Genomic DNA, 25,279 nt, shown 5'->3' with positions numbered 1-25,279 from the left:
GTTTGGAAGGCTCTTCAAGTTTTCCCCAGGGTGATGAAATTTGAAGGCACAGTGACCACCAAAAATTCTACTTAGTTTAGAAGTGCCCTGCTTTAAGGGCGGAAATATTGACATTGATGAAATTAAGCATCCTCCAGTAGGAAATAGTAATTTTTTTTTTTAACAAAGTGCTTTCCTTAAAATGACTGTCTTATTTTGGAAAGTATGGCAGCCTAGAGGGTGGATGATGCTATAGGTTCACACAAATGGAAAATTCAAGCCCAGGTTTTTTTTTATTCTATGCCCAGGACTTTTCCTATTATACTCCACTGTTCTCACTCTACCTGTTTTGTTGAATAAGATGATAGGGAAACAGAGCAGTAAGAGAGTTGTAAATCAATCAGAAGAATGGTGATTATGTAAAATTTGCAGTATCTGCTATTACTGTTAGTAATATCATCTTTACTTATAAAAATGGGTTCAAGTTCTCTTTCTTTATTTTTTTGTTTTTTTGTAATGCTGTTACATCCCTTTGCTATAAATTTCCACCTATCTTCTCTGCTTAATTTGGTCATTGCAACAATTGATGATTTTTTCAGCCATGACTGTAATCAGGGATGTGCTGGTAAATATTTAATAACTAGCTTTTCCCCTCTAAAATGTATACACAGCATACTTAAAGTTTAATTGGCATTATTATAATTTTTTGCTGATGTATAAAATGCTCATGCTGAAAATTTTAAAATTGACTTTCAAAATCCATATGAGTTTGCCTGTAACACTATGTAAATGTTTATCTAAGGGCTAATGTCTGAAACAAACATTTTGAACTAGTGGTTTTCAACCATTAACAAGTTAGTAAAATGAAGATGTTTAGAATCTTAAGAGCTTTTTTTTTTTTTAAAACTGGGGTATACTGTTCTTATTAGGGACCATTAGTACTGCAAGTAAAAGCCTATTTAAGAGCTGAGTTATTAGCTTTGGAAGCAAAAAAGAAATTAAAAAACAGAATACATGTTTAGCTAATTCAACAAATATCTAATGGTGATAACTGCTTCTGGCTTAAATAGTAAACACTATCAGTATAGGTACTAATTTGCTGATCATGATACATTAAATTTGGATATAAAGACAGATCAGTGGTGTGTTTTTCCTACAGTGCTTTAAAGGGCTCCTAGTTATATTACTGGATATAATATAGTATACATGTAGAATGAAAATGATTTTTTTCTCTTGAAAGATTTTTTTGGATTGGTAATGGATTTGAAACTTGCCATCATAATTGGAAATTATTGAACTGATAGTTAAATTTGACATACTAGTTAAAGATAAACTGATCACCAGAATATATTTTGTTTAAAATATGTTGATACCTAGAATAACAAATACCTAAGGGATAAAGCTCCCTTATGGGAAGTTATCATTACTTCAAAACAAAACATATACAATGAAATCTTCTAAGTCATGTCAAACAGCTGGCAAAATCATTTTAGTACTTGCAGTTTCTTTTTGCCCCAGTCCAACGGAAGGTATTTATATAAGACTTTGTTTTAGACAACATTAGAGAACTGGAGTCTGAGTGTCTTATTAATTTCTTGTTTCATGTTTTTTTTTTTACTTTCTCTCCGTCCCTAGAGATTCCATTTCTGATGATCCCTTAGATCACAGTCCTTCTGCTCCCATGTCCAAACAAGTCAAAAATTGAAGCCAAAGAGATAAAATAACTTGCCTAATGGCACCAAGTGAGATAATGGAAGAAAAGGGACTATAACCCAGTGCAATTCTCTTTACTCCAATACTATGGACTGATTTACACTACAGTGGTCACATTTGGTGTTACTTCCCTCAAGTATTTACTTCTTTTTTTTTTTTTTAAACCCTTGTACTTCGGTGTATTGTCTCATAGGTTGAAGAGTGGTAAGGGTGGGCAATGGGGGTCAAGTGACTTGCCCAGGGTCACCCAGCTGGGAAGTGGCTGAGGCCGGGTTTGAACCTAGGACCTCCTGTCTCTAGGCCTGACTCTCACTCCACTGAGCTACCCAGCTGCCCACAAGTATTTACTTCAAGTATTTACTTCTAATGTTGAATGGAAATCTTTTTTTCCTTTGTTGAATTTGGGAAAGTCGTGGGAAGATATTTTGGTGCACCAGAAGGGCTGCTATAATCCTATAATCATTCTAGGCCAAGTGGTTGGCTTGAAGTCAAACTTCATTCATTCATTTTCCATTCATCCCTGTCTTCCGTTTTTTCTTGGTGAGACTGATAGAGGCATAGTTTATGAAAATACTGGGAGAAAATTTGTCTGTCCCTTAATACAACAAATTTTGGGACCTAGATTGCACCTTGCCTATAGCTCTTTTCTTTCCACACCCACATCCTTACCACCATCTTAATTTTTTTTTGGCTCATACCTCCCTTCCCCTTACATTGGCCCTCTTCTTGGACCTTTCTTATCTCAAGATTCTCAGATACATATTTTTTGTCTTCTGGTATATTTGAAGTTATATGCATTTTTTGGTCATAGTAACACCTATTCATGTTATTTCCACCTCTAGTTATTAAGATTTTAACAAAGAAACCTATAATTGGATTTTACTCTATATATTTATAATAGTATTTTACTTAATAATATTAAAGAATAACAGTCCACATTTTTAAAAAATTTCCTATTACAACAGATATTTTCTTAATTATAGTAATTTCATATTACTATATTATATACTATATTTTATTATATATCATATTACTATATTATATTACTCTATTATATATTATATTCATACTACTATATTCATATTACATATTCATTTGAGAAGAGAAAAATGCTCAGGTAATTTAATAAGTTATTGGTATTTTTTTTCTCTCTTTAGGTCAAAGTTGGGAATTGTAATACACCTAAACCAAGCTTCTTTGATTTTGAGGGGAAGCAAAAATGGTAAGACAGAATTCTTGGAATTTCTGTTTGAGCTTGTTAAAAAATATTTTAGATCTATAGGAATTAAGAAGTAATGAGCAGATTAGAGTATTCCTGGATTAATCTCTCTCAGTTATCCTATTGACATTCAAACAGTTTGTAGAGAGATTAAAAGAATCCTATTTTATCTAAGGTTCTTATGTACTGTGAGTTTGGTGAATAGGCAGTCTTTGATGTACTGTGCCTTATATAGCAATGTAAGCAATGGCCTCAGCCAGGTGGTAGGTCACAAATACTGGTTTTCTTTCTCTGCTACTACCACTTAGAATTTTCCATCCCCAGTCCTTTTCATATCTTGCCCTAGGGTCAGGCTAGGATGGAGACTTTGGTAGCAGGAGGGGGAAAAGGAAGGAAGAAGGGAAGCTAAGCCCTCAAGATTATTTTCCCTCTACTCATATGCTGCTACTAGTGATCTTGTTGGTAGTGTACCTAGACTGTTGCTACCTTATCACTGACCTTAGGATTTATCCTCTTTCTAGTTCCATAAACTTTCCACTTCTCCATCTCTATAGTACTTGAAATGAAAAGCCTAGAGTAGCCTTTCTTTGAAAAGATGGAACACTAACAGGTACTTCTAAGCATCTTTTCTTTCTTAACTCTTGTAGTACTTTGTGTACCTATATATATATTACACAAATGTCATAATCCCACTCTTCTCTTGTCAAACCAAAGGTTAGGGTATTTGGGTAGGCATCAGATTTTAGGATGGATATTGAAAGAAGGTAGCCAATATAGTAAAGACTCTTTAAATCATTCTCCTTGCAGATACGTTGAGATAGTAGTAAGTGTAATGAATGACCAGTTGTAAAGAGGCATATGTAGGCTTAATGTAAGGAATAACACCAAAATGGTATCAACTTTTGTTGGTCTTGTAAAAGAATTCTTTTTCAGGTATGGGTTGGATTAAATGACTTCTGAAGTACCTTTTTAATTCTTAAGATTCTTTGACTATACTAAAGGTTCGGGGAGTACTTAGATTGTGATACCAAGGTCAACAGTAACTTAAGTTAAAAATACCTCCTGAAACTTTCCCTGTTCTCTCTAATGTGCCTAATTCAGATATAGGACCTCATGGTCAAATATTGGAGGACCATTATGTAGGACTGGAAGTCTAACTACCATGCATTATGGGGAAAAAATTAAATTTTTTATGAAAAAAGGGAGGGGTTCCTAATGTCAAAAATTGACTTAGAAATTAATAGAAATCATTTTTTAGATAAGCTTGTTCAATTGCTTTTGTTTGCCTGATGGATTATTTGAAGTACAGTGTAGCTAGTTTATCTGTAGTTAAATGGATGTATTTCAGTCAATCAAAGGTAATGGTCTGAATTATTCTTGTAATTCTAAACCTTCAAGATGATTATACATCATTTCAGTAGTTTTTCAGTAGGTCATTAGTTTTCATAGTGTGGTTAGAGAATGCCTGGGAGTGCCTTTCAGGAGGTCTATGAGCTCAAAACTATTTTCATGATAATACTAGACATTTTAATTTCTATAGGGCCTATGTTGATAGATATAACCCACATAAACACTCTTTAAGAGGAGTCTTCATAAATTTAAAGAGTATAAAGGAATCCTGAGACCAAAAAGCTTGAAAAAAATGCTGCAGTAGGTCATTCTGGGTATTTCTTTTTTATTGTAGGGAAGCATGGAAGGCTCTTGGAGATTCAAATCCTAGCCAAGCAATGCAGGAATATATTGCAGTGGTTAAAAAATTGGATCCAAATTGGAATCCTCAGGTAAGACTCACTTTAAGGATCTGCAATTTTGTTGGTATGGGTATTCCTTCCACATCCTTTTAATAATTTGCATGGTCTTGAAGAGTTGCTTTGGCCAAACGTTTATCATCCTGTTGTCAATCTTGTTACAAGTCTTGTTCAATTTAGCATAGATGGGTCTTGGACAAGTAGTGAGAGAACCTGTCACTAAGCCTGTACATGAAGCTTTTCTCACCTTCAGACCTTGCAGAACTTCTAGAACTTGTTGTATTCCATTGACTTAGCCTTTGAAGAATTCAAAGTTAGCTTTTTACAATAGTCACAATGAAAATAGAGTTTTCATGGAAATAATGTCATATGTTCTGAAATTTTACTGGGTAACTAGTTAATATATTCAGTATATTTCTGAAGAAAATTTAAAAGTCAGGATAATATCTATTTTAAGAATTTGTCATTTCCTGAATCAGTTATAAAATTACTTAGAAATTGAACTATACTTAAATATTAACATAACTGTAGTCTGATATTCTAAGTTTCTTTGGGCTACATAGGGGAAAAAAGCTATTGGCCTAAGAATTTTCATACTTTAATTAAATTTTATTGATTTTTAGATTTAAAAAAAATTTCTGCAACCTTTGACACTATTGGTTGTGGATAGTATCATCTTTCTAGGTTTTCGTAAGTACCCTCACCTGATACTTTTACCTGTCAGACCTGTCTTTCTAGTCCTTTGCTACAACCTCCTCTAAGTCATACCCACAGAGCACAGATGTCTCAAAAAGCTTTATCTCTTCTCCCTCTACATTATTTTGATTGTTGTTCTTATCATGTCTCATGGGTTCAATTGTCATCTCTTTGTGGATGATTCTCAGTTTTATTTCTCCAGCCTTCACCTCTCTCTAGAGCTTTAGACTTGCATCATCTAAGATAGTTAGATAGTTAGGGTAGCTAAATATAAGAGGCTCAACCACTCCCTTTCTTTCACATGCAGCCCTCTAAGGTCAACACAAATTATCAGCAGAAGAGTTAGATTTCTAAAATTAATCCATCACAGGCCAGATGAATTCTGAACTAAGTTCAGAAATAATCACAATTTGAACAAATAGAGAAAGCAGTCGAGGGCAAAACTTTGTTCTCAGCTCAGGCTTGTGATTAGGCCTCTTCTAAAAATAGGACTTTTGCTAAAAGAGTGGCAAAATTAAGTTCATTTCCACATACCCATTGATAATAGCTTCCCTGTTTTTATCTTACATGTACACAGTTCTCCAGGTATATTCTCCCCCACTTAGAGTGTGAATTCCTTGAGGGCAGGGACCACATTTTTGTCTTTATGTTTCTTGTGTACAAAGTAAGCCTTTTATGTAGCTAGTTCTTTGTGAGTATGAATAATGAATCCCTGAAGTGGTCTGGATCTTTGAAATCATACTATCTATTTCCATTAGATTGCAACTAGTTACTATTTTTATATTATATTTATATTATACAACTTGAAATATTGCATGTCAGACCACTTCATATAAGATTCATTGCATATGCCAATTGGGGCATTTTTATAGCACTTTAAGGTTTGAAAGTGCTTTTCTGTGTTATCTTATTTGATCTTCAGGACAATTTTGTAAGGTACGTGCTATTACTTTCTTATTTTATAGGTAAGGAAAAGGAGGTTAGGAGAAGCCTAGTGACTTGCCCAGGGTCACACAGATAGCAAGTTATCTGAGGCAGGATTGAAACTCAGTCTTGCTGATACCAAGTCTAGCACTCTCTCCACCATACATACCACTTAGCTTCCTTTATATTTAACCAGTTTTGTAAACTAGTTAAACACACAAACTTTCCAATTCTTAGTTTCCTCGCCTGTAAAATGGGGGAAATAATATTTGAATTATTTTACTTCAAAGATTTTTCATTGATCAAATTAGATAATATATACAGTGCTTTGTAGAAGTTAAAAAGTTCTGGGTATGAATATCAGTTATTATTTAGATATTCTTAGAAAGTTTGTTTTTTTTTTAAAGTATTGGATAAAAATTCATGAAATATCTATATGTCCTCAACTGAGCAATTATTGAGACAGTTAATCTTTGCCTTCTGGAAGATGGCAAACTAAACTTTGGAATCCCTGTTCTTCCTCTAGGCACATATTTAAACATAGTGATTTTAAAAAAATGTTCCAAGGCTCATAGTGGTTGATTGTTTTTGGATCCCCCTCATGAAAATGAGTCCAGGTGTTGAAGTCTGTGTTTTTAAAATCTCTTGACATCTGAACTTTTGAATTAACTTTTTATAATATGCCAAAGCCCAGCCTAAATAAATATTGAGTAAAAATATATGGTCATCTGCTAGAATAGATATATAGTACAGGTTGTCTGAAGAGAAAATATTCTGAACCTTGCACTCTTGGTTTTAAAGGAACGCTTGACATCTAAGGCTGCCTGCTCCCTCAAATATTATTCATATGCAATGTAAGACCACAGGACTATGAATTACAGAAAATTTTATATAATTATTTTCTGGGAGAAAAATGTTTTGTGACTTTGAAAATTTAATAATAGGGTTAACAGAGGACATTTTCCAACTCGATCATCTAGTTAGCTATTTTACTTTATTGTGTTTTCAATGATAATTGACAGAAAATATAGATAGTATGTATACATATGTTTTCATAACTTTTAATATTTCTCTTTAAAGCTATTTTGCTTCTCATCTTCCATTTTCTGTGCTTAGTGTGCTAATAAATATTGCTTTTTACATAAATCCTCCTTTTTAAGTATTTTTGAGTTTCAGAGTTAAAATTAAAGTGACCAAGCATGTCACAATTCTCATCTAATCTAAGTCAGTCTCACAATTGATTATGGCACAAATGGTCAATTTCCAAATATCACTAAATGAAACCTAATAATGTCTTTTTTGCATACATTAGTAATTTAAATGAACATTTGGTTCACATTAAGTGAAATAGATTATAGTTTAGTGTTCAGCCAAATGTAGAATGCGAATATGTGTTTCTTTTCTCAGCTATTTAGTCAGTCATCCACAAATATTTATTAAAGTGCTCGCTATATTCCAAGTATTGTACTGAGAAGACACTGAGTTTACAAGGACAAAGTATGAAACCATTCCTACTTGTAAGGAGCATATATTTCTAGTGGAGGAGACAACAAGGTCATATTAAACATACATAGTATAATATAAAGTTAGTAAGTGCACATCTGCACAAGTGAAGATGAGCATGTGCAGCTGGGACCTAAAAAGGCTTCATGTAGAAGATGCCATTCAAAGAAAGGGAAATACTCTGTGCACTGGAGGTAAGGAGTGCAGCATATTCTAGGCATGTGGGATGGCTAGTACAAGGCCACAGAAATGGGAGGTGGTGTATCCTAAGTGACAGAGAGGAGACCAAGTTCGGCTAGATGGAACAGTGCCAGAGTGGGAGGGATGTCCATTGAGGCTGGAAAAAGTCAGTCTAGAAGCATTTATTAAGTGCTAGGCACTGTCAAAAGACAGCTTAGAGCTCTGTTATAGAAGGTTTAAAAACAAAACAGAAGAGAGGCAATAAGAAGCCATTGGAAACCAGTAGAGTAGGTAAGGCATGTGGTCTATATCTGGGCTTAAGGAAAATTACTTTGGCATTTGTATAGGTGATGGAAACCTGACTTAAGATGCCAGTGTAGGAATTTGTTTCCTTTGACTAGAGGTAGCTGGTGGTACAGTAGATAGAACACTGGGCCTAGAGTCAGGAAGACCTGAATTCAAATGTGGCCTCAGACACTATCTGTGTGGCCCCAGGTTGGTCACTTAACCTCTGCTGCAGTTTCTCTGATCTGTGAATGGGAATAAATAACAGCATCTACCTCTCGGAGATGTTGAGAGGATCAAATAAGATAATATTTGTGACGCAATTATTACAGTGCCTGGCACATTCTTAGAGCTTAATAAATGTTGATTGATTGCTCGATTATTATGTAAAGGTAGTTCTGAGAATTACTTTTGACCCTTCATTTTCTTCCAGACTTTTCTCTTCATACCAGATATGTTCTTTGGTAGCCACAAGAGGAAATTAAGTTCATTTTGGTGATTAAATGAAATTAAATATTAAAATTTCAAATTAAGTTTAAAAATTAAATAAAATAAATCTATTTTGGCAAAGAATAGTTGGTGTCAAATTTCTGCCTTGTTCTATATAATCTAACTCTCAGTTAAAAAAAAAAAACAAAATCAAACCCAAAACTTTTATATTTAGGATTTCTAGAATGTCTTGTCAGCATCTTTTCCTCTTTTATCTTGCTCCTTTCATTTCTTCTAGACAGTGGTTCTCCTGTGATGGATAATAACATTTCATAGTCACAGGGAAATGAGAGTAGGGTCAATGCACATTGCTCTTTGAAATGGACAATATGTAGAATTCAACAAATCTTTCATTTTTCCATCTTAAATTTAAATTTTCTTCATCATGAACTGTGAAAATAACATTTCAGTTTATAGAGAATAAAAAGAATATACAAAACCACAAAACTTTGTTATGTTTAATTTTTTAGAAAATATATTAAGTTTAACAAGATGGTTATTAGATTGCCTTGGTTTGAGGCCCCTTCTGAACTTATTCTTTGTACTTTTTATATTTTATTGATTCTCTCTTTTTTGATGTTTATCATTACACATTAGCTTCCTTTTTACTTCTACAGTGCCTTCCTAGTAACCAGTTAGTCAAGTGAAATAATTCAGAACAATTGAAAGTATACATATCTGAACGTATACATCTTAATCTATACCTCTAGTCTGTCACAATTCTACCAAGAGCTGGGTGGCATGCTTCATCAGTCTTCTGAAATTATAGGTTCTGTAACCTTTCCAAGTTGTTTTCCTTTACATTGTCAGCATTGTGTAAATTGGTTTCTTGGTTCTTTCCATTTTGCTTTGCATCAGTTCATATATGCCTTTCCAGGTTTCTATGAATTTCTTGTTCATCCTATCTTACTGTACAATAATATTCCATTACATCAATATACCAAAGTTCTTATAGTATAATAATATTCTATTGAATTTATCTGCCACAGCTAAATCACAACAATAGTTGGTGGACATCATCTTTTTTTCCACTTCTTGGCTACAGCAAAAAGTGTTTCCAACAAATTTTGAACCCATTCATCTATATATAGGTGTTAGCAGTATAATCCTTTTGCTTTTGAATTCTAAGGACTCAGCTAATGAAAAAGCAGATAAATTTATACACATAATCTATTTATCGCAAAAAAAATTTTTTGTGAGTTTTGCAATGGATATTTTAAGGAATACTTAAGCTATAATGCTTATTTTTAACTTCAAATTAAATCTTAAAGGCAGTGTTGAAGAATGGAAAGAAAGATCACTGAATCTGGAGTCTTGGGGACTAGCTTTTGAATCTAGGCTCTGCTGGTTATTTACTATTTCCATTGGAAGGGAAAAAAAGGGAAAAGGAAGAAGTGGGAGGGGAGGAAAGGGAAGAGGCTTGGCTTACTATTATTATAATCCTCATTTTATATTTGAGGAAACTGGGAGATATAAATATTAAGTGACTTTCCCAGGGTCACACAGCTAGTAAATGCCTGAGGTTGGATTTGAAGTCAGATCTTCCTGACTTATAGACCCAGAACTTTATCTACTGGACTCCTTCTATAAAGTAGCTTCTATGTGGCTTTTGGGAAAGTTAGTTAATCTCTCTTGATTTAAATTTTTTGATTTATAGAGTAAGAATTGTGAATATTGGGATTCTTTTTTTTTTTTAATCCTTAACTTCTGTCTTAGAATTGATACTGTGTATTGGTTCCAAGACAGAAAAGCAGGAAGGGCTAGCAGTCGGAATAGATTAGGTGTGACCTGCTGAGGGTCACACAGCTAGGAAGTGTCTGCGGTCAGATGTGAATCTAGGACTTCTGGTCTCCAGGCTTGGCTCTCTGTCAACTGAGCCACCTAGCTTCCCTCAGGATTTTTTTTTAATGTCACTTTTTTTTTTCAGATACAGATATGATAGTAATCGCACCATTACTATTCAAAGCCTAAGAAATATAAATTATTAATTATTTCATCATACTATATACCTTTGAAAAATTGCAAAATATTAGATATGAGACAACTTGGTATATAAAGAATGGCCTTGGGGACAGCTGGGTAGCTCAATGGATTAAGAGTCAGGCCTAGAGACGGGAGGCCCTGGGTTCAAATCTGCCCTCGGACACTTCCCAGCTGTGTGACCCTGGGCAAGTCACTTGACCCCCATTGCCTACCCTTACCATTCTTCTGCCTTGGAGCCAATACACAGTATTGACTCCAAGACGGAAGGTAAGGGTTTTTTTTTTTTTTAATTTGCCAATTTATTTTTTATTTTTATTTATTTATTTGTTTGTTTTTAAACCCTTTTAGGCAGAAGGGCTAGGCAATGGGGGTTAAGTGACTTGCCCAGGGTCACACAGCTGGGAAGTGTCTGAGGCCAGATTTGAACCTAGGACCTCCAGTTTCTAAGCTTGGCTCTCAATCTGCTGAGCTATCCAGCTGCCCCCAAGGTAAGGGTTTAAAAAAAAAAAAAAGAATGGCCTCAAAATGGGTCTTTATTCACATAAAGCAATTTACTTGTTGGTTTTGAAATCTGGTTAATATATTCATTTTTTGGTTTTTAGTTATTTGTAACAGACTACATAAACAGGTGAAATCCCATTTTTAATAGATGGTAGCTTTCTGAGCCTTGATAGGAACAAAAGAAAAACTGTGTTAGATTCAGGTCTTCAAGTAACTTTTAAATTCTAGTAATTTTCTTGTTAAAGGCCATTGTATACTTAAACACTATAGATACAGAAAAAAATTTCGCAAAATATGACATCCATTCATATTAAAATACTAGAAATCATAGGAATAAATGAGCTTTCCTTAAAATAAGTAGTATTTATCGAAACCCAAGAGTAACCATTATCTATAATGGGGAAAACCTAGCAGCCTTTCCAGTAAGATCAAGGATGGTGAAGCAAGGAAGTCCATGATTACCATTATTATTTAATATTGTATTAGAAACACTAGCTATAACAAGATTTTAAAAGGAACTTGAAGGAATAAATACAGGCAATGAAGAAACAAAACTATCACTTTTTGTCGATAATATAGTATTCTTAGAGAACCCTATAGAATTTTTTAAAAAAGCAGTTGAAACAATGAACAACTTTGGATAAGTTGCAAGATATAAAATAAGTCCTCATAAATCATTAGCAAAATTCAACAAAATCCCATCAGGTGGAGATAAAAAGAGAAAGAGAAATTCCATTTAAAATAACTGAAGATATTTGAAAATCTACCTGCCAAGACACGTACAGGAATTACATGAACACAATTGTAAAATACTCTTTACATGAATAAAGATAGATCTAAACTATTGGGGAAATATTTTTTTGGGGAAAATATTAATTGCTCATTGATGGACTAAGTCAATAAAGTTAAAAATGACAGTACTATGTAAATGTATTTATTCAACACCATACCAGTCCAACTACCAAAGAATTACTTTATAGAACTAGAAAAAATGATAAAATTCATCTGGAGGAACAAAAGGTCAAAATTATCAGGGAAACATATGGATGGGAGGCAAATATGAGGGAAGGGGTTTATCAGTCCAGATCTCAAACTATATTACCAAGCAATAATCGTCAAAACAGTTTAGTACTGGATAAGAAATAGAGTTGTTGGTCATAGATTAGGTATGCAATATACCAAGGTAAATAAACACAGTAATCCAGTTTTTTTATAAACCCAAAGATCTAGGCTATTAAGGCAAGAATTTACTATTTGACAAAATCTTATAGGAAAACTGGAAAGTATTCTGGCAGAAACTATAGGCCAACATCTCATACCATATGTCAAGATAATCTCAAAATGGGTACATGTTTTAGACATAAAGGATGATATAATAAGCAAATTAGGGGAACATGGGAGAAATTACTTATCAGATCCATGGAGAAGGAAACAGTAGTTCATGACCAAATAAGAAATAGGGTTTATAAGGTGTAAAGTGGATAGTACATAAAATTAAAAAGTTTTTGCACAAACAAAACCAATGCATCCCAAATTAGACAAAAATAAGGAAACTGGGGGGAAAGTTTTATAGCAGATTTCTTTGATAAAGGTCTCATTTCTCAAATAGGGAACTGAGCCAAATTTATAAAAATAAGAGCCATTACCCTGTTGATAAATAGTCAAAGCATCTGAATAGGCAGTTTGCAGAATAAGAAATCAAAGCTATCAATAATCATATAAAATGCTTTAAATCAGTGATGAGCAAACTTTTTAAAGAGGGGGCCAAAGGAAAGGAAATGCTCATCTGTCAGTCTATTTCTAAGGCAATTCTTTCGAAGTTTCATTGTATTGTATCCTACTCATTGTATTTGTCAGATTAGGAATAATGTCACTTTGTGGGATAGAACATTTCAGGGGGTCACATCTGGCCTGCGGGCCATAGGTTGCCCATCACTGCTTTAAATCACTAATGATTAGAGACGCAAGTTTAAAAGTACCACCTCACACTTATCAGATTGACTAATGACAAATTCTGAAGAGACTGGAAAAATAAAGACAATTGGTGTAACTGTGAACATGTCCAACCATTCTGGAGAACAATATGTGCAAAAATATAGCAGCACTCTTTGTGGTGACTAAGAATTAGAAACTGAGAGGATGCCCATCAGCTGAAATGGTTTAACAAGTTTTGCTATTTGAATGTGATGGAATATTATTGTGTTAGAAATGATGAAGGGGATGGTTTCAGAAAAACCTGGAAAGACTTGTATGAACTGATGTAGAGTAAAAGTGAGCAGAATCAAGAGAACAGTGTAACATAGTCACAGCAATATTGTAAAAGTAATCAACTATGAAAGACTTGGTAACTGATCATTACAATGATCTACCACTACTCTAGAGAACTCATAATAGAAAGTTTTCTATCTCCAGATTGAGAACTGATGGAATTAGATTGTATATTGAAGCATATTTTTCCTTTTATTTTTCTTGCTCCTCCCAAACATGACTAATGCAGAAATATGTTTTGCCTGACTTCATCTGTATAATAAGTATCATATTTCTTGCCTTCTTAGTGAGTAGGGGAGTGGTGAAGGGAAGGAGAGAATTTGGAACTGAAAATGAATGCTTTTTTTTTTTTTTTTTTAAAGAAAAAAATGAGGTGTAACCTACAGAAGTAACTCTGATACCTCAGTGCCTCTGTGATCTTATGCATATTCCCTCTAAAGATAGAGATTGCAATTCCTTCACACCTTCTCATATTGTGTGGATTTTATGTTTTCCTATAAATACTTGAAGGGGGTTCACGTAGCCTATTGTGAAATTTTTCCTAGATCTCTTATCAATACATGGTTACCAGTGAAATTCATATACTATTTACACACAATTTTTACTACATGACTAGTGAAATAATTAGGTGATAGCTGAACTAATTGAATGGAGCCAAAGTAGTTGGTTGTAAACAAGCTAATACTTGTCTCTTTCCTTATTATACTAGCTTACCTTTTTTCCTTTCCCTTTGGTGATTGCGTCTTCTAAATGATATCTTGGCCATTTCTTGTCTATATTTCTTCATTGGTAATATCCCTTTATGTTTGTCTCCATTGTTATCTGGATTACCTATGGTTCTGATTCTTTGGAGATTATGGTATTACATGATTCAGAGTTGCAGTGTATAACATTATTAGAAAATAGTAGAATACTTGGATATAGGAACATTCCTGTTAGTTCTGCTACTGGAGAGCCTGAGTCTAGTGAATTTCTTGAGTTTAAGAGTTCTGAGTTGCAGTGGAACACATGCTGATCAGGTGTCCACATTGGGTCTAGCTCTAACATGGTGAGCCTCTAGGAGTTGGGGACCTACCAACTATCCATTGAGGAGTAAACTGAAGTCATAAATGGAATTGGTCAAAGCTTCCATGCTAGTTAGCTTTGTGAAATTCAGCCTTTGAATGGTCATTGTGTTTCTAGCCTGGGAGAAACCAAGCCTTTAAAAAAAAGAAAGAAAGAAAAATGTTTGTATTAAGAATATAGATTTTTTTCAATGAGAATGATGAAGTCATTAAAACCATTTTGCATTTTCTAAAATGCAATCCGTTTTTCTCTTTTCTTGCTATTGAATTCTGGGCCTACTTCATTGTTTCTCTACAATATCTCCAAGTTATCTTTACTAAAGGACCAGTTCTGTGGACTGTATCAAACAGTATTATACCCTTCTGGACAATAGGTATCATTTATACTTTTTGTTCTTATATGGATTGTTTTAAGTGATTATGGATATTACTTAGGCAGCTTTGCAATGTTCTGGAGCTTGATGAAATCAATATCATGTCAGCCACATAGAGACTCTCAATTGGAGAAACTCACCAGCATAGGAAATTCCTCTGTTTAAACTCTTCAGGGTATTTTCCATGATAATGGAAAACTCTCTGGCAGGTATATATCTTCCTGATTTATGCTCTTTCCAAAGTTATGAACAATCTCCTAATGGCCTTTTCTGAATCCTCATTCTTCTTCACTTCTCTGTAGCTTTTATACTGTTGATGATACTCTTCTTGCTAGTCTCTTCTTTCTAGGTTTTAATGACACTGCTCTCTCCTGATTCTTACTTACGTGACCACTTCTTTTTAGTCTTCTCTGCAGGATTTTCATCCAACTCATGCTCTGTACCTCTGGGTGTCCCACAAAATGGTCCTGGGCACTCTTCTTTTTTCCCTCATTACTTTTTCACTTGATGATCTCATCAACCTTCATGGATTTAGTTATTTTTATGTCAACAATCCTCAGACTATTATCTAGCCCTAACCTCTCTTCTGACCTCCAGTCTCATACCTTCATGAATATATCAATCTGGATGTTATCTCATGCCTGAAGTATTCTAATAGCCTACTAGTTGGTCTCTCGTTATTTCTGATCTATCCTCCACTCAGTGCAGGCCTGACCACATTACCTCCATACTCCATAAACTCCAATAGCTCCCTGTCACCTATAAGATCAGATATAAAATATCTTGCATTCAGAGTTGTTCATAACCTGTCCTCCTTTCCCCCACCAGTTAGCCTATGGTCTAGTGACCCTGCCCTCCTTGATGATCCATTTACAATCTTTCTGTTCTGAGCATTTTCTCTGGCTGTCCCCTAAATATAGGATGTTCTTGCTCATCTCTGCCTCCTGGCTTCCTTCAAGTCCCATCTTCCATCTTAAATTATATAGAAACTTTTCTCCATCCCTCTTTCTAGTGTCTTTTCTCTGTTCATTTGTGTATATAGCTTGTTTGAACGTAGTTGCTTAAACATTATCTCCCCCTGTAGACTGTGAGTTCTCTGAGAGCAGAGGGTGCCCTTTTTGCCTTTCTTTTTATCCCTAGAATTTAGTACATTGCCTGGATTTTAATAAGTGCTTAATAAATGTTTATCAATTGAAAAAAAATTACTTAAATCAGCTTGTTTGTTTCCAATACCATGGATACTGGGCATTTCAAAAGGAACTTTAAAAGGTTTTAATATAAGTTTCTACTGAAATTTTATTTAAAGTGAAGAACTTTTGGACTTAAATTAGATTTGGATTAGAGTAGAGGTATCATATATAGGGCCCTCTGGGCTGTACACAGTTCACAACACTTCTAAGTGTAGCCTGAGCCAAATTAAAATGTAATTGTGAAATATTTGTGAAAATGAATAAAAATACAGTAAAATATAGACAATGTTAACTTTTCAAACCATGTCAGTGCAACCTGCAGGGAGCCTTTTCTACAGATTAGTGTCCCCCTTTTCTATTTGAGTTTGACAACACAGGATTATAGCATTCCCAATGAGACCAGATCAGGATCCTTGTAGAGATCAGTTATATTTTCTCATGACCATAGACTATGCTTCCTCTAGCACAGGGGTCGGCAACCTTTTTGGCCGTGAGAGCCATAAATGCCACATTTTTTAAAATGTAATTTCGTGAGAGCCATACAATGCTCACAGTGCCGCTCCTGTAACAGCGCCTGAAAAAAAAATGGACTTTATGGCTCCTGCAGAAAGAGCCACATCTGGCCCTCAAAAGAGCCAGTTATGGCTCGAGAGCCATATATATGTTACTGACCCCTGCTCTAGCAGATGATTAGCGTAATCCCATCCTTACATTAGTCAAAATAATTTTCAGCTTAGATATTAAACATGTTATAAATAAAAATTAACGTGGAGAATTATTACTAGATTTATAAGCATTTATTAGTAAAGAGAGAAAAAAGGGTTTTCAGCCTTTCTTTAAAATCCAGTTCCCATTGCAGCCAGGGCTCTGAGCTGAGCCTCCTCTTGCCACAGATCCAAGAGCTTAGTTCAGGTCTGTTCCAGAAAAAAGAGAGACTCCTTAGCTTCCTGCACTGGCTTTTCAAAATTAAGCTCCTCCCAGCCCCAGATCTTTCCATAAGTCAATGGCTTTCAGATGTCATATGATGTTATGCCAGGCCTTGATTGTCTGCTATATTGAGTTGCTGAGGTATACGGGATGGAAGTCCCCCTAAATATTTATCTCACACAAACTTTTAGGCCATATCACCTGCATGTACTTCAAAACAATATGAATAATGTCTGTGTGTGTGAAATCTTAAGAGTTGGAAGTGTGGCTATATGAGTACAAATCACTATTTTTACTAGAAAAACAGTGCAAACTGCTTGCCCCATTGTGAAAACTAGCAATGTATTTAGCAAAATACAATAGGTGATTAGAGAGAAGTATTTATGATCTAATAACTGAAATCCTTAAGAGTTAATTAGGTTTCTTAAAAGCAATCTATAATCTGAATTCAGGATTTTCTGACCTTCCTGAATAAATTATTGCTTGTGTTGATACAACATAGAATCTCCTTTAACCCACTTTGATGACTGAAAAATTAACTATGCCTACTCAATACTCAGTTAACTTGAACCTTCATTATTGAATGATTGTAGTTTTTCTAAGCATTATCTGTCTTGCATACTGCCACCAGATCAATCTTAGTAAAGTATTACTTTAGTCATGGCACTCTCTTCCTTAAAAACCTTCAAAGAATCCCCATTGCCTATTAATATAGGCCCATTTCTTCACTTAGCTTTCAGTCTTGTATAATCTGGCCCTAACTTACATTTTCTTTTCTTTTTCTTTTTTTAAACCCTTACCTTTTATCTTAGGAGTTATACTAAATATTGGTTCTGATAGGGTCAATGTTATTTGGGTCTTATCCAAAGAATTGATTGATGACTCAAAATAACTCCATTTTGAGGAAATAAGCTTTATTAAAAGAAAATATAGGAACAGAGTAGCTAATCTAATAAGTAATAAGGTAAGTAAGAAGGTGTGGTAAGTAAAGAGAGTGCGTAGGGTTCTTGGGAATGCTTTTTATCTCGATTACTTTTTTTTTTTATTAAACCCTTAACTTCTGTATATTGGCTCCTTGGTGGAAGAGTGGTAAGGGTAGGCAATGGGGGTTAAGTGACTTGCCCAGGGTCACACAGCTGGGAAGTGTCTGAGGCCAGATTTGAACCTAGGACCTCCCATCTCTAGGCCTGACTCTCAATCCACTGAACTACCCAGCTGCCCCGTATCTAGATTACTTTCTAAGGAAGAGGTCATTTGTTTGGGCAGTTGCTGCCTTGTAAATCCAGAGAACTGAGGTCACTTTGGCCCTGGGCCACTTTGGTCTGTGTGGCTTTGCCCTTGCTTCATTCTGTTTGCTCTCTCAGGGAGAGCAAACTGCAATGTAAATGGATGCTAATAATATGTTAAATACCCTACAGCAACTTTTGGCCACTTTTGCCTTATTCTGTACAGAATCTAAGAAAGGTGTTGAGTGCAGAAATTGAGCATTGTTTGAAGCTAGTCCTGGGAGACTGGGGAACTGGACCTCTTGTTCTTGCTGTGCAACAACCCCCAACCCGGGGGTCCTAGGTTATGTTTAAAGATTAATGTGAGGAGACTTCTCGTAATTGCGAATCTAAGCAGCTTGTATGCCTCATGTGAAAGGTGGTCCCATTCTGATCAACTAGTTGTTGTTTCTTTGTTCTTTTGATTGTGTACAGCTACTTGGCAGGGTTTGTGGGACACTTCAGTCCACAACAGTTCTAAAGTAGAAGAATGGTAAGGGCTAGGCAATTGGGTTTGAGTGACTTGCCCAGGGTCACATAGCTAGAACATATCAGATGTCAGATTTTAACCCAGAACCTCCTGTTTATAAACCTGTCTTTTTATCCACTGAGCCACTTAGTTGTCTCTCCCAACTTATATTTTCAAACTTGTCTCTTAATCCTCCAAAAATGAACTTAATTTTCAGGCATCAAAAAAATCTAACTGTTATACTTAAAACATTCTTTTGACCTTTTTCCTCCCATGTCTTTGCTCATGTCTTCATGACTTGAATTCATGTCATGACTCATGACAAGATTCCTCTTTATTTGATCTTTCTTTCCAGCTCTTAAGCTTCGAATGAGATATTGTGCTTTAGTGGAAAGGACATTGAATTTGCAGTCAGGAAAAAACCTGGATCTGAATCTTGTCTCCCCTGTTAGTTACCACCTGTGTGACCATGGGTAAGGGGCATTAAATCTTGACTCCAAGCCTCAGTTTCCTTATATATAAGAGAGGTGTTTTTGAAAGGGTGTTGTGGATAACTTGAAAAGCTCTTTTGCAGACCTTAAAGTGCTATAAAATGCCAGCTATTCTTACTTATACTACCTTATTTGGCCACAGTTTTTAATATTTTTCTTAGGCTGTAAATATTGTATTTTCTTCAGTACTGCCTGAGCAGTGGCTTATAGACTACCCTCACTAAATATTTATTACATGAATGAGTATATACTTGTGAAATTCTACACTTTTAGTGTCTAATATTGTCAAAATGATGCATTTCACCAAAGGTTATATTTTCTAATTTTTGAATCTGTTTACTTCTCCCTTTATCTGTGTCAGGTTTTTTCCCCTGGTAATGTTTGAAGACTATCTAGAATCATTTCTCAGAAACAAGGCCCTATATGGCTTGGATCCTGCATATGCGGTTTCAGTATTACTGCAGTTTGTTTGTGCTTATTCCTAGAACAAGTTCAGAGTGAGCTAAATGGATTCGTTACTCTATTCCTGATTCAGGAAAGTAGCATTAAAGTTACTCTTAGATTTGACCACAAAATTGGGTCTTTGATGTAGCAAATGAGCAGAAAAGAAACCATCTTTGAAATTATTTTTAGATAATAAGCATCTTTTATCATACGAATTATAAAAACCTAAAAGCAAAGTAACATAAAATTAACACAAGAATTATGTTGAGGAACAACAAGGCATAGAAAACCACAGATTTTACAAGTAAACTTGTCTTGACGCCGTTGGGCTGTAGAGGTCAGTATTTGACTACGTAGCTGGCTGGTGGGTGAGGTGTACTAATGAGCTCCTTGGAAGCAGGATGATGCTTTTGTGTCTTTTTATGTAGAAACAATGTCAGGTTAGGTGATTTTGAGTTAGGTTATTTAAATTAAGTTAGATGATTGATTTTAAGTACATTTTCAAACAGTATCGAATATTAAAGTTTTTTTGGAAAAATTTCAAGGAATAAAAGTTTTAGAAGGGTTTTTTTCTTTTATTACTTCATTTTACTTTTTCTCCAGTCTTTTCCCAGTAGTTTGGATCTTTGAATTTACTAAACACTAGATTACTATGGTTATTAATTAGATGTGCTGGTTACCTAACCTATTCCATTGATCCACTACTATATTTCTTAGCCAGTACCAAATTGTTTTGATGATTACCACTTTATAATATAGCTTGATATTTGATATGACTGGACCTTCTTCTTAATATTTTTTTCATTAATTCCCTTGATATTCTTGATCTTTTGTTTTCCCTTATTGTTCCATTATCTAAATATATTAAAGTACTTAGGGATATTGAACTCCCAGGGTATTTTTCCTGAATCTCCTGGGTTGAACCTTTTATTTAGGGGAAAATTTAAGACATAGTTTAGAAGCAATTTGGCATAACCCTTTAGCAATCTATAATTTTCCATTGACTTAGAGGTGACATTTATTTAGGCAAGTAATCAGTACATTTCTCAGAGTATATTATTAGTACTTTAATCCTGTCAGAAATGTCAAGGTTTGATTGTCACTGTTTTCCATTCTAACACATGTACAACACCAGACTGTTTCACACGAAATAAACATCAGCAAATTTGGTAATTTTCATTTTAACCCCAAGAAAGAAAAATTGTTTATATTGTGTCAAATCTAATTTTTCAAGTATATAATTCATTGAGATGATCTATTTTCAGATAATTCGTCTAATTTACCATTTCCATTCTAGTAGAATTTCATTTTAAAAGGTATGAATGTGTATCACTTAGCCATACTACATTTTATATTCATAAAATTGAATGGAGAATTTTATATAAAATGTAATATGAATATCCTGAATCCAGAATATGACATATTTATCTTAAATTCCATCACCTTTCTAATACCATGTGGCTGAAGATTTGACTTATGACTGGGGCTTTCTCCTCAGATACCTTTGTATAGTAGCATTCTTACTATTTGCAACATCGCATTATTTCTTTCTTGCATTTCTCACTGAATGGAAGTGACTATTAGGGAAACCACTTAGTTTAATTAGAAATTTTGATGGAACAAAAATAGTATTTTCTTATGTTTCCCTCCCTCATTCCCCTCCTTATAATCTGAAACAATCAATTTCACAGTAACTTTGGGAAGACTTTCTAGTTTTTTGAAAAATAAGATTGCTTTTGTTAGCTATAAACTGTACAAAAGTCCCCAAAAGGAAAAGGACTTTTAATTTCATAATTCTATGTATAACATTCTGTTTTGAGAATGAATGAAGGTGTTAACATACTCTCTCTATCATGAGCAGTTATTGCTCTTACCTTGTCAAGTATGAAATTATAAAGAATAATCAAGTAAATATAAGATTTGAGTTAAAAAAATAAAATTCAGGCCCTTTAGGTCATAACTAACATGTTCTCTAGGAGTAAATCAAAGCACTTAGGGGGAAGCTTATTATCTCACTTAGATTACCGAGATTATAGTCCTGTGCTATTTATATTTACTAAAAATAATCAAGATTAGGTTACTAAGAAATTAGGCACATTTAGAAAGAAAAGTAAGTAGTGCCTTAAAATTGTATTCTTATGTTTCATAAATAACAAATCTCAATCTGTTTTTGTGTCATAAAATGTTGTTTTCAGAACTTCAATAATTTAATAATTCTCCGTCTCTTTTTATTTTTGTTGCTCAATACAATTATGGTACTTGAATTTTTATTTTTCTGTTACAGATAGAATCTTTAAATTATGGTACTTGAATTTTTATTTTTCTGTTACAGATAGAATCTTTAAAAAGGATTAAGAAGAGGTACTGGACTTCATTCATGGACTGACATTTGAATCTTTGGCCAGGAATTTACTAAACAATTTTGATGCTGTTTTAAAAACTTCATTTTCTGTTGCATTAATGAATCCTTGCTACCACTAGATGGTCTACTGTTGTTCTAGGTTATCTAGGATATGGATTACACTTTTTACTTGTTGTGAGTCACAGACATTCTAGAGCCTATCATATTAGTGTTTGGCACTCTCTGCTAGTCCCCCAAGTCTGTTTGGGCTATAAACTAGTGATGGCTATATTATCCTTTGAGATTCAATTCAATTAAGATTTATTGAGTTGCTTCAGGGTGCAATGCATAGCTCTGAATTAGTGCTGTGATCCCACTGAGATCTTTTGTCTAATATTAATGATTAATTGTAGCTTTCTTCTGAGAACTTTTAAAAATCAAAATTCTTTGAAATATGATTTTGACAGACAATGAACTCCAGATATTATGCCACTCATTTAAAACGTTTCCTTCCTTTGTCATTACTACTCCTGAAGGTGAAACCATGGAATCCTTCCAGTTAGTTTCAATTTTGTTAGTGGTCTGTTTCTTTTAGAACTAAAGCTCTTTTACATATTATAATATAATAAAAGTACTACTATGTTCCAGGCACTGTGCAAGGGCTGAGATACAGAGACAAAAGTGAGACTATTCCTGTCTAAAGGAGCTTATGTACTGTGAAGGGAGACACCTGTATTAAGTGTATGCAGAATACAGTGAATACAAGATAGTTTGGGGAGGAAGGGAAATGACATCTAAAGGCATAGGGTCAGGAAAGACTTCATGTAGAAAGAGGCACTCAAGCTGAGTGTTGAGGAAAATGAGTGATAACAAATAGACATAGAGGAGAGTATACTCCACATGCTGGATTTGTTTCTACTATTAGAAAGTTAGTGTGAGATGGAGGCATTTGAAGTTGGTTGTATCAAAGCTAACTTGACTTAAAGAAATTTAGAGGTTTTCCTTTATGTTTAGTTATAGTGATGGTGGACTTTAAAATCTGGCTATATCTTCAGTGCCCAGTGCAGTACCTGGCATATAGTCAAGTTTTAATAAATTCTGTGAAAGATAATCTTTATGAGGAGTATAAGCAAAATGGCTAGTAAATAACAGGCACAGAAGGACTTCTTGGATGTAGCAGAGATGGCACACTATTTATCTTGGAAATAATCAAAGCTGGTCTTGACTAGTCTTTTTAGTTTTTTGTTGGTTTTTTTTTTTGTCTTTTGGAATATTGGAGTTTCTAGTCAGTCATTTAGATTTAGAATTTGGCAACCATACCTCTTTATGACAGTGTGAGGTAGAGGTGTTTCTGCCTCGTGCTTCTGTGTACTTGAGGTGAAGTGTTTGCCTTGATTACATGCAGAGTTATTATTTCATGCAGCAGTACTAGTCTAGGTGGTACTTTTTATACCCTTTGCCGTCATAGAATCTGAAGGATGATTGACTTATTTCTTCTCTGTAGAATAATTTACAACAAATAAGTTGAAAAGACTAGCACTAGAATATGAATTTTGACTCTCGGTTAATCCCAGTTTCAATTTTGAGATTAAAGATTAAATCCTTGCTGGTTAGGTAGTCAATTTGGCTTTCAGTAAGTTAGTATGTCTTTTTTCTTCTTTTTGTATTAATTTTGGTTATGTGTCTTAGCTTTTTAAGACTATATAAACATTGTACTTCATGGCATTATAGTCTTAGGCAGTTAATTGAAATACAATATAGAGTAATTTAGTGTGCATTTTGTAAGTATCCAGTTTGAAAGGGAAGCTAGCAATGTAAATAATATTGTTTCATAGAACAAGATAAATTCAATTCCTCTCCTTCCTCTTTATAAGGGTTCAGGTCTTTCCAATACTTTGCATGTAATCGTTTTTGTTAATAATAATCTCATCTCTTCAGAAATGATAAAAATGGCTGATCACTCCTTGGAATTGGGATGACAGATTAATTTACTCCTGTTAACCAGGAGGTAATTATTGAATTACCATTAGGAGGAAATGTTGACATTTTATTGTATTACTATTTTGCAACATAGCTTGCTTTGGGAATGTGTATATCTTTTACTGAATTTTGTATTAAAAAAGCATAGGGAAAATCAGATTCATGAAATACTTCCCAAAGCCTGCTAGGTGTAGACTACATTTTGGAATTTTATTGCTACCAAGAAGTATTCTAATATAGATGACAGAAGGCTGGAACTGGTGTCTGGAAGACCTCAGTTCTAGGCTTAACTTTGAAATTTACTTGCTGTGTGATCCTGGACAATACCCTAGGAAGAATCTTCTAATATAATGAATCCTTCTATAAGGCATTAACCACTGAGGGATTGGGAAAGGTATTTTGTCGGAAGGAATACTTTAGCTGAGCTTTGAAGAAAACCATGGATACTAAGAGGTAGATGAGATAAAGTTTGCATTCTAGACATTGAGAATAGTTTGTACAAAAGTAGAAATAGGCTTAAATATTAATTCTTTTAATTGAATTCAAATAATTGGAATCAATACTGGTTCCAAGACAGAAAAATGGTAAAGGCTAGGTAATGGGAGTTAAGTGACTTGCCCTGGGTCACACAGCTAGAAATTATCTGTGGTCAGATTTGAACCCAGGACCTCCCATCTCTAGCTCTGGCTCTCAATCCACTGAGCTACCCAGCTACCCCCTTAAATATTCTTTAAAAAATGGTTTTGATAAATTTCAAATTGGTATTGGATAATGATTTCCATCTCTGAATCTGATGTCAATTATATCTCTAATTACTACATAAAATAATTTTTGCTTCCTTTTGGACTTGGAAATAGCCTTCAGCAGTATTAAAACTCTGTTACCTCCACAATCAAATAAAAAACTCTGGCTTTTAAAACTCTTTATAACTTGGCTTCTTGCTGTCTTTTCAAGTTCTCTTATGCTTTACTCCATTCCATAGACTCTGTGATCTAGTGACACTTGCCTCCTTACATTTCCTTGCTTAAGACACTCCATCTATTTCCCATGCTTGAAACTGTCTCTCCTCTCATCTCCATCTCCTGACTTCCCTAGCTTACTTCAGGTCTCAACTAAGGTCCCATCTTCTTCAAGAAGCTTTTTGTGGTCCTTCAATTCATGCTTTCCCTCTAAGATTACCTCCAGCTTACCCTGTATGGTTGGTGATTATCCTTCACACTTAGAAGACCAAAATGACACTGTGGTG

At 34.4% G+C, this 25,279-nt stretch overlaps 1 protein-coding gene across 1 annotated transcript in view; it reads left to right on the top strand.

Moving 5' to 3' along the window:
* Window positions 1–25,279, top strand: part of ACBD6 (acyl-CoA binding domain containing 6) — a 205,509-nt gene that overhangs the window by 5,892 nt on the left and 174,338 nt on the right. The window contains exons 2-3 of the mRNA XM_044675916.1: window positions 2,850–2,914; window positions 4,596–4,692. Of these exons, the coding sequence (XP_044531851.1) occupies window positions 2,850–2,914; window positions 4,596–4,692 (162 nt within the window). The remainder of the gene's footprint in view (window positions 1–2,849; window positions 2,915–4,595; window positions 4,693–25,279) is intronic.

Source organism: Gracilinanus agilis, chromosome 4, assembly GCF_016433145.1.
Source record: "Gracilinanus agilis isolate LMUSP501 chromosome 4, AgileGrace, whole genome shotgun sequence".
Taxonomy (NCBI): domain Eukaryota; kingdom Metazoa; phylum Chordata; class Mammalia; order Didelphimorphia; family Didelphidae; genus Gracilinanus; species Gracilinanus agilis.
The sequence above is the reverse complement of the archived record's forward strand: the minus strand, read 5'-3'. Positions and strand labels throughout refer to the sequence as shown.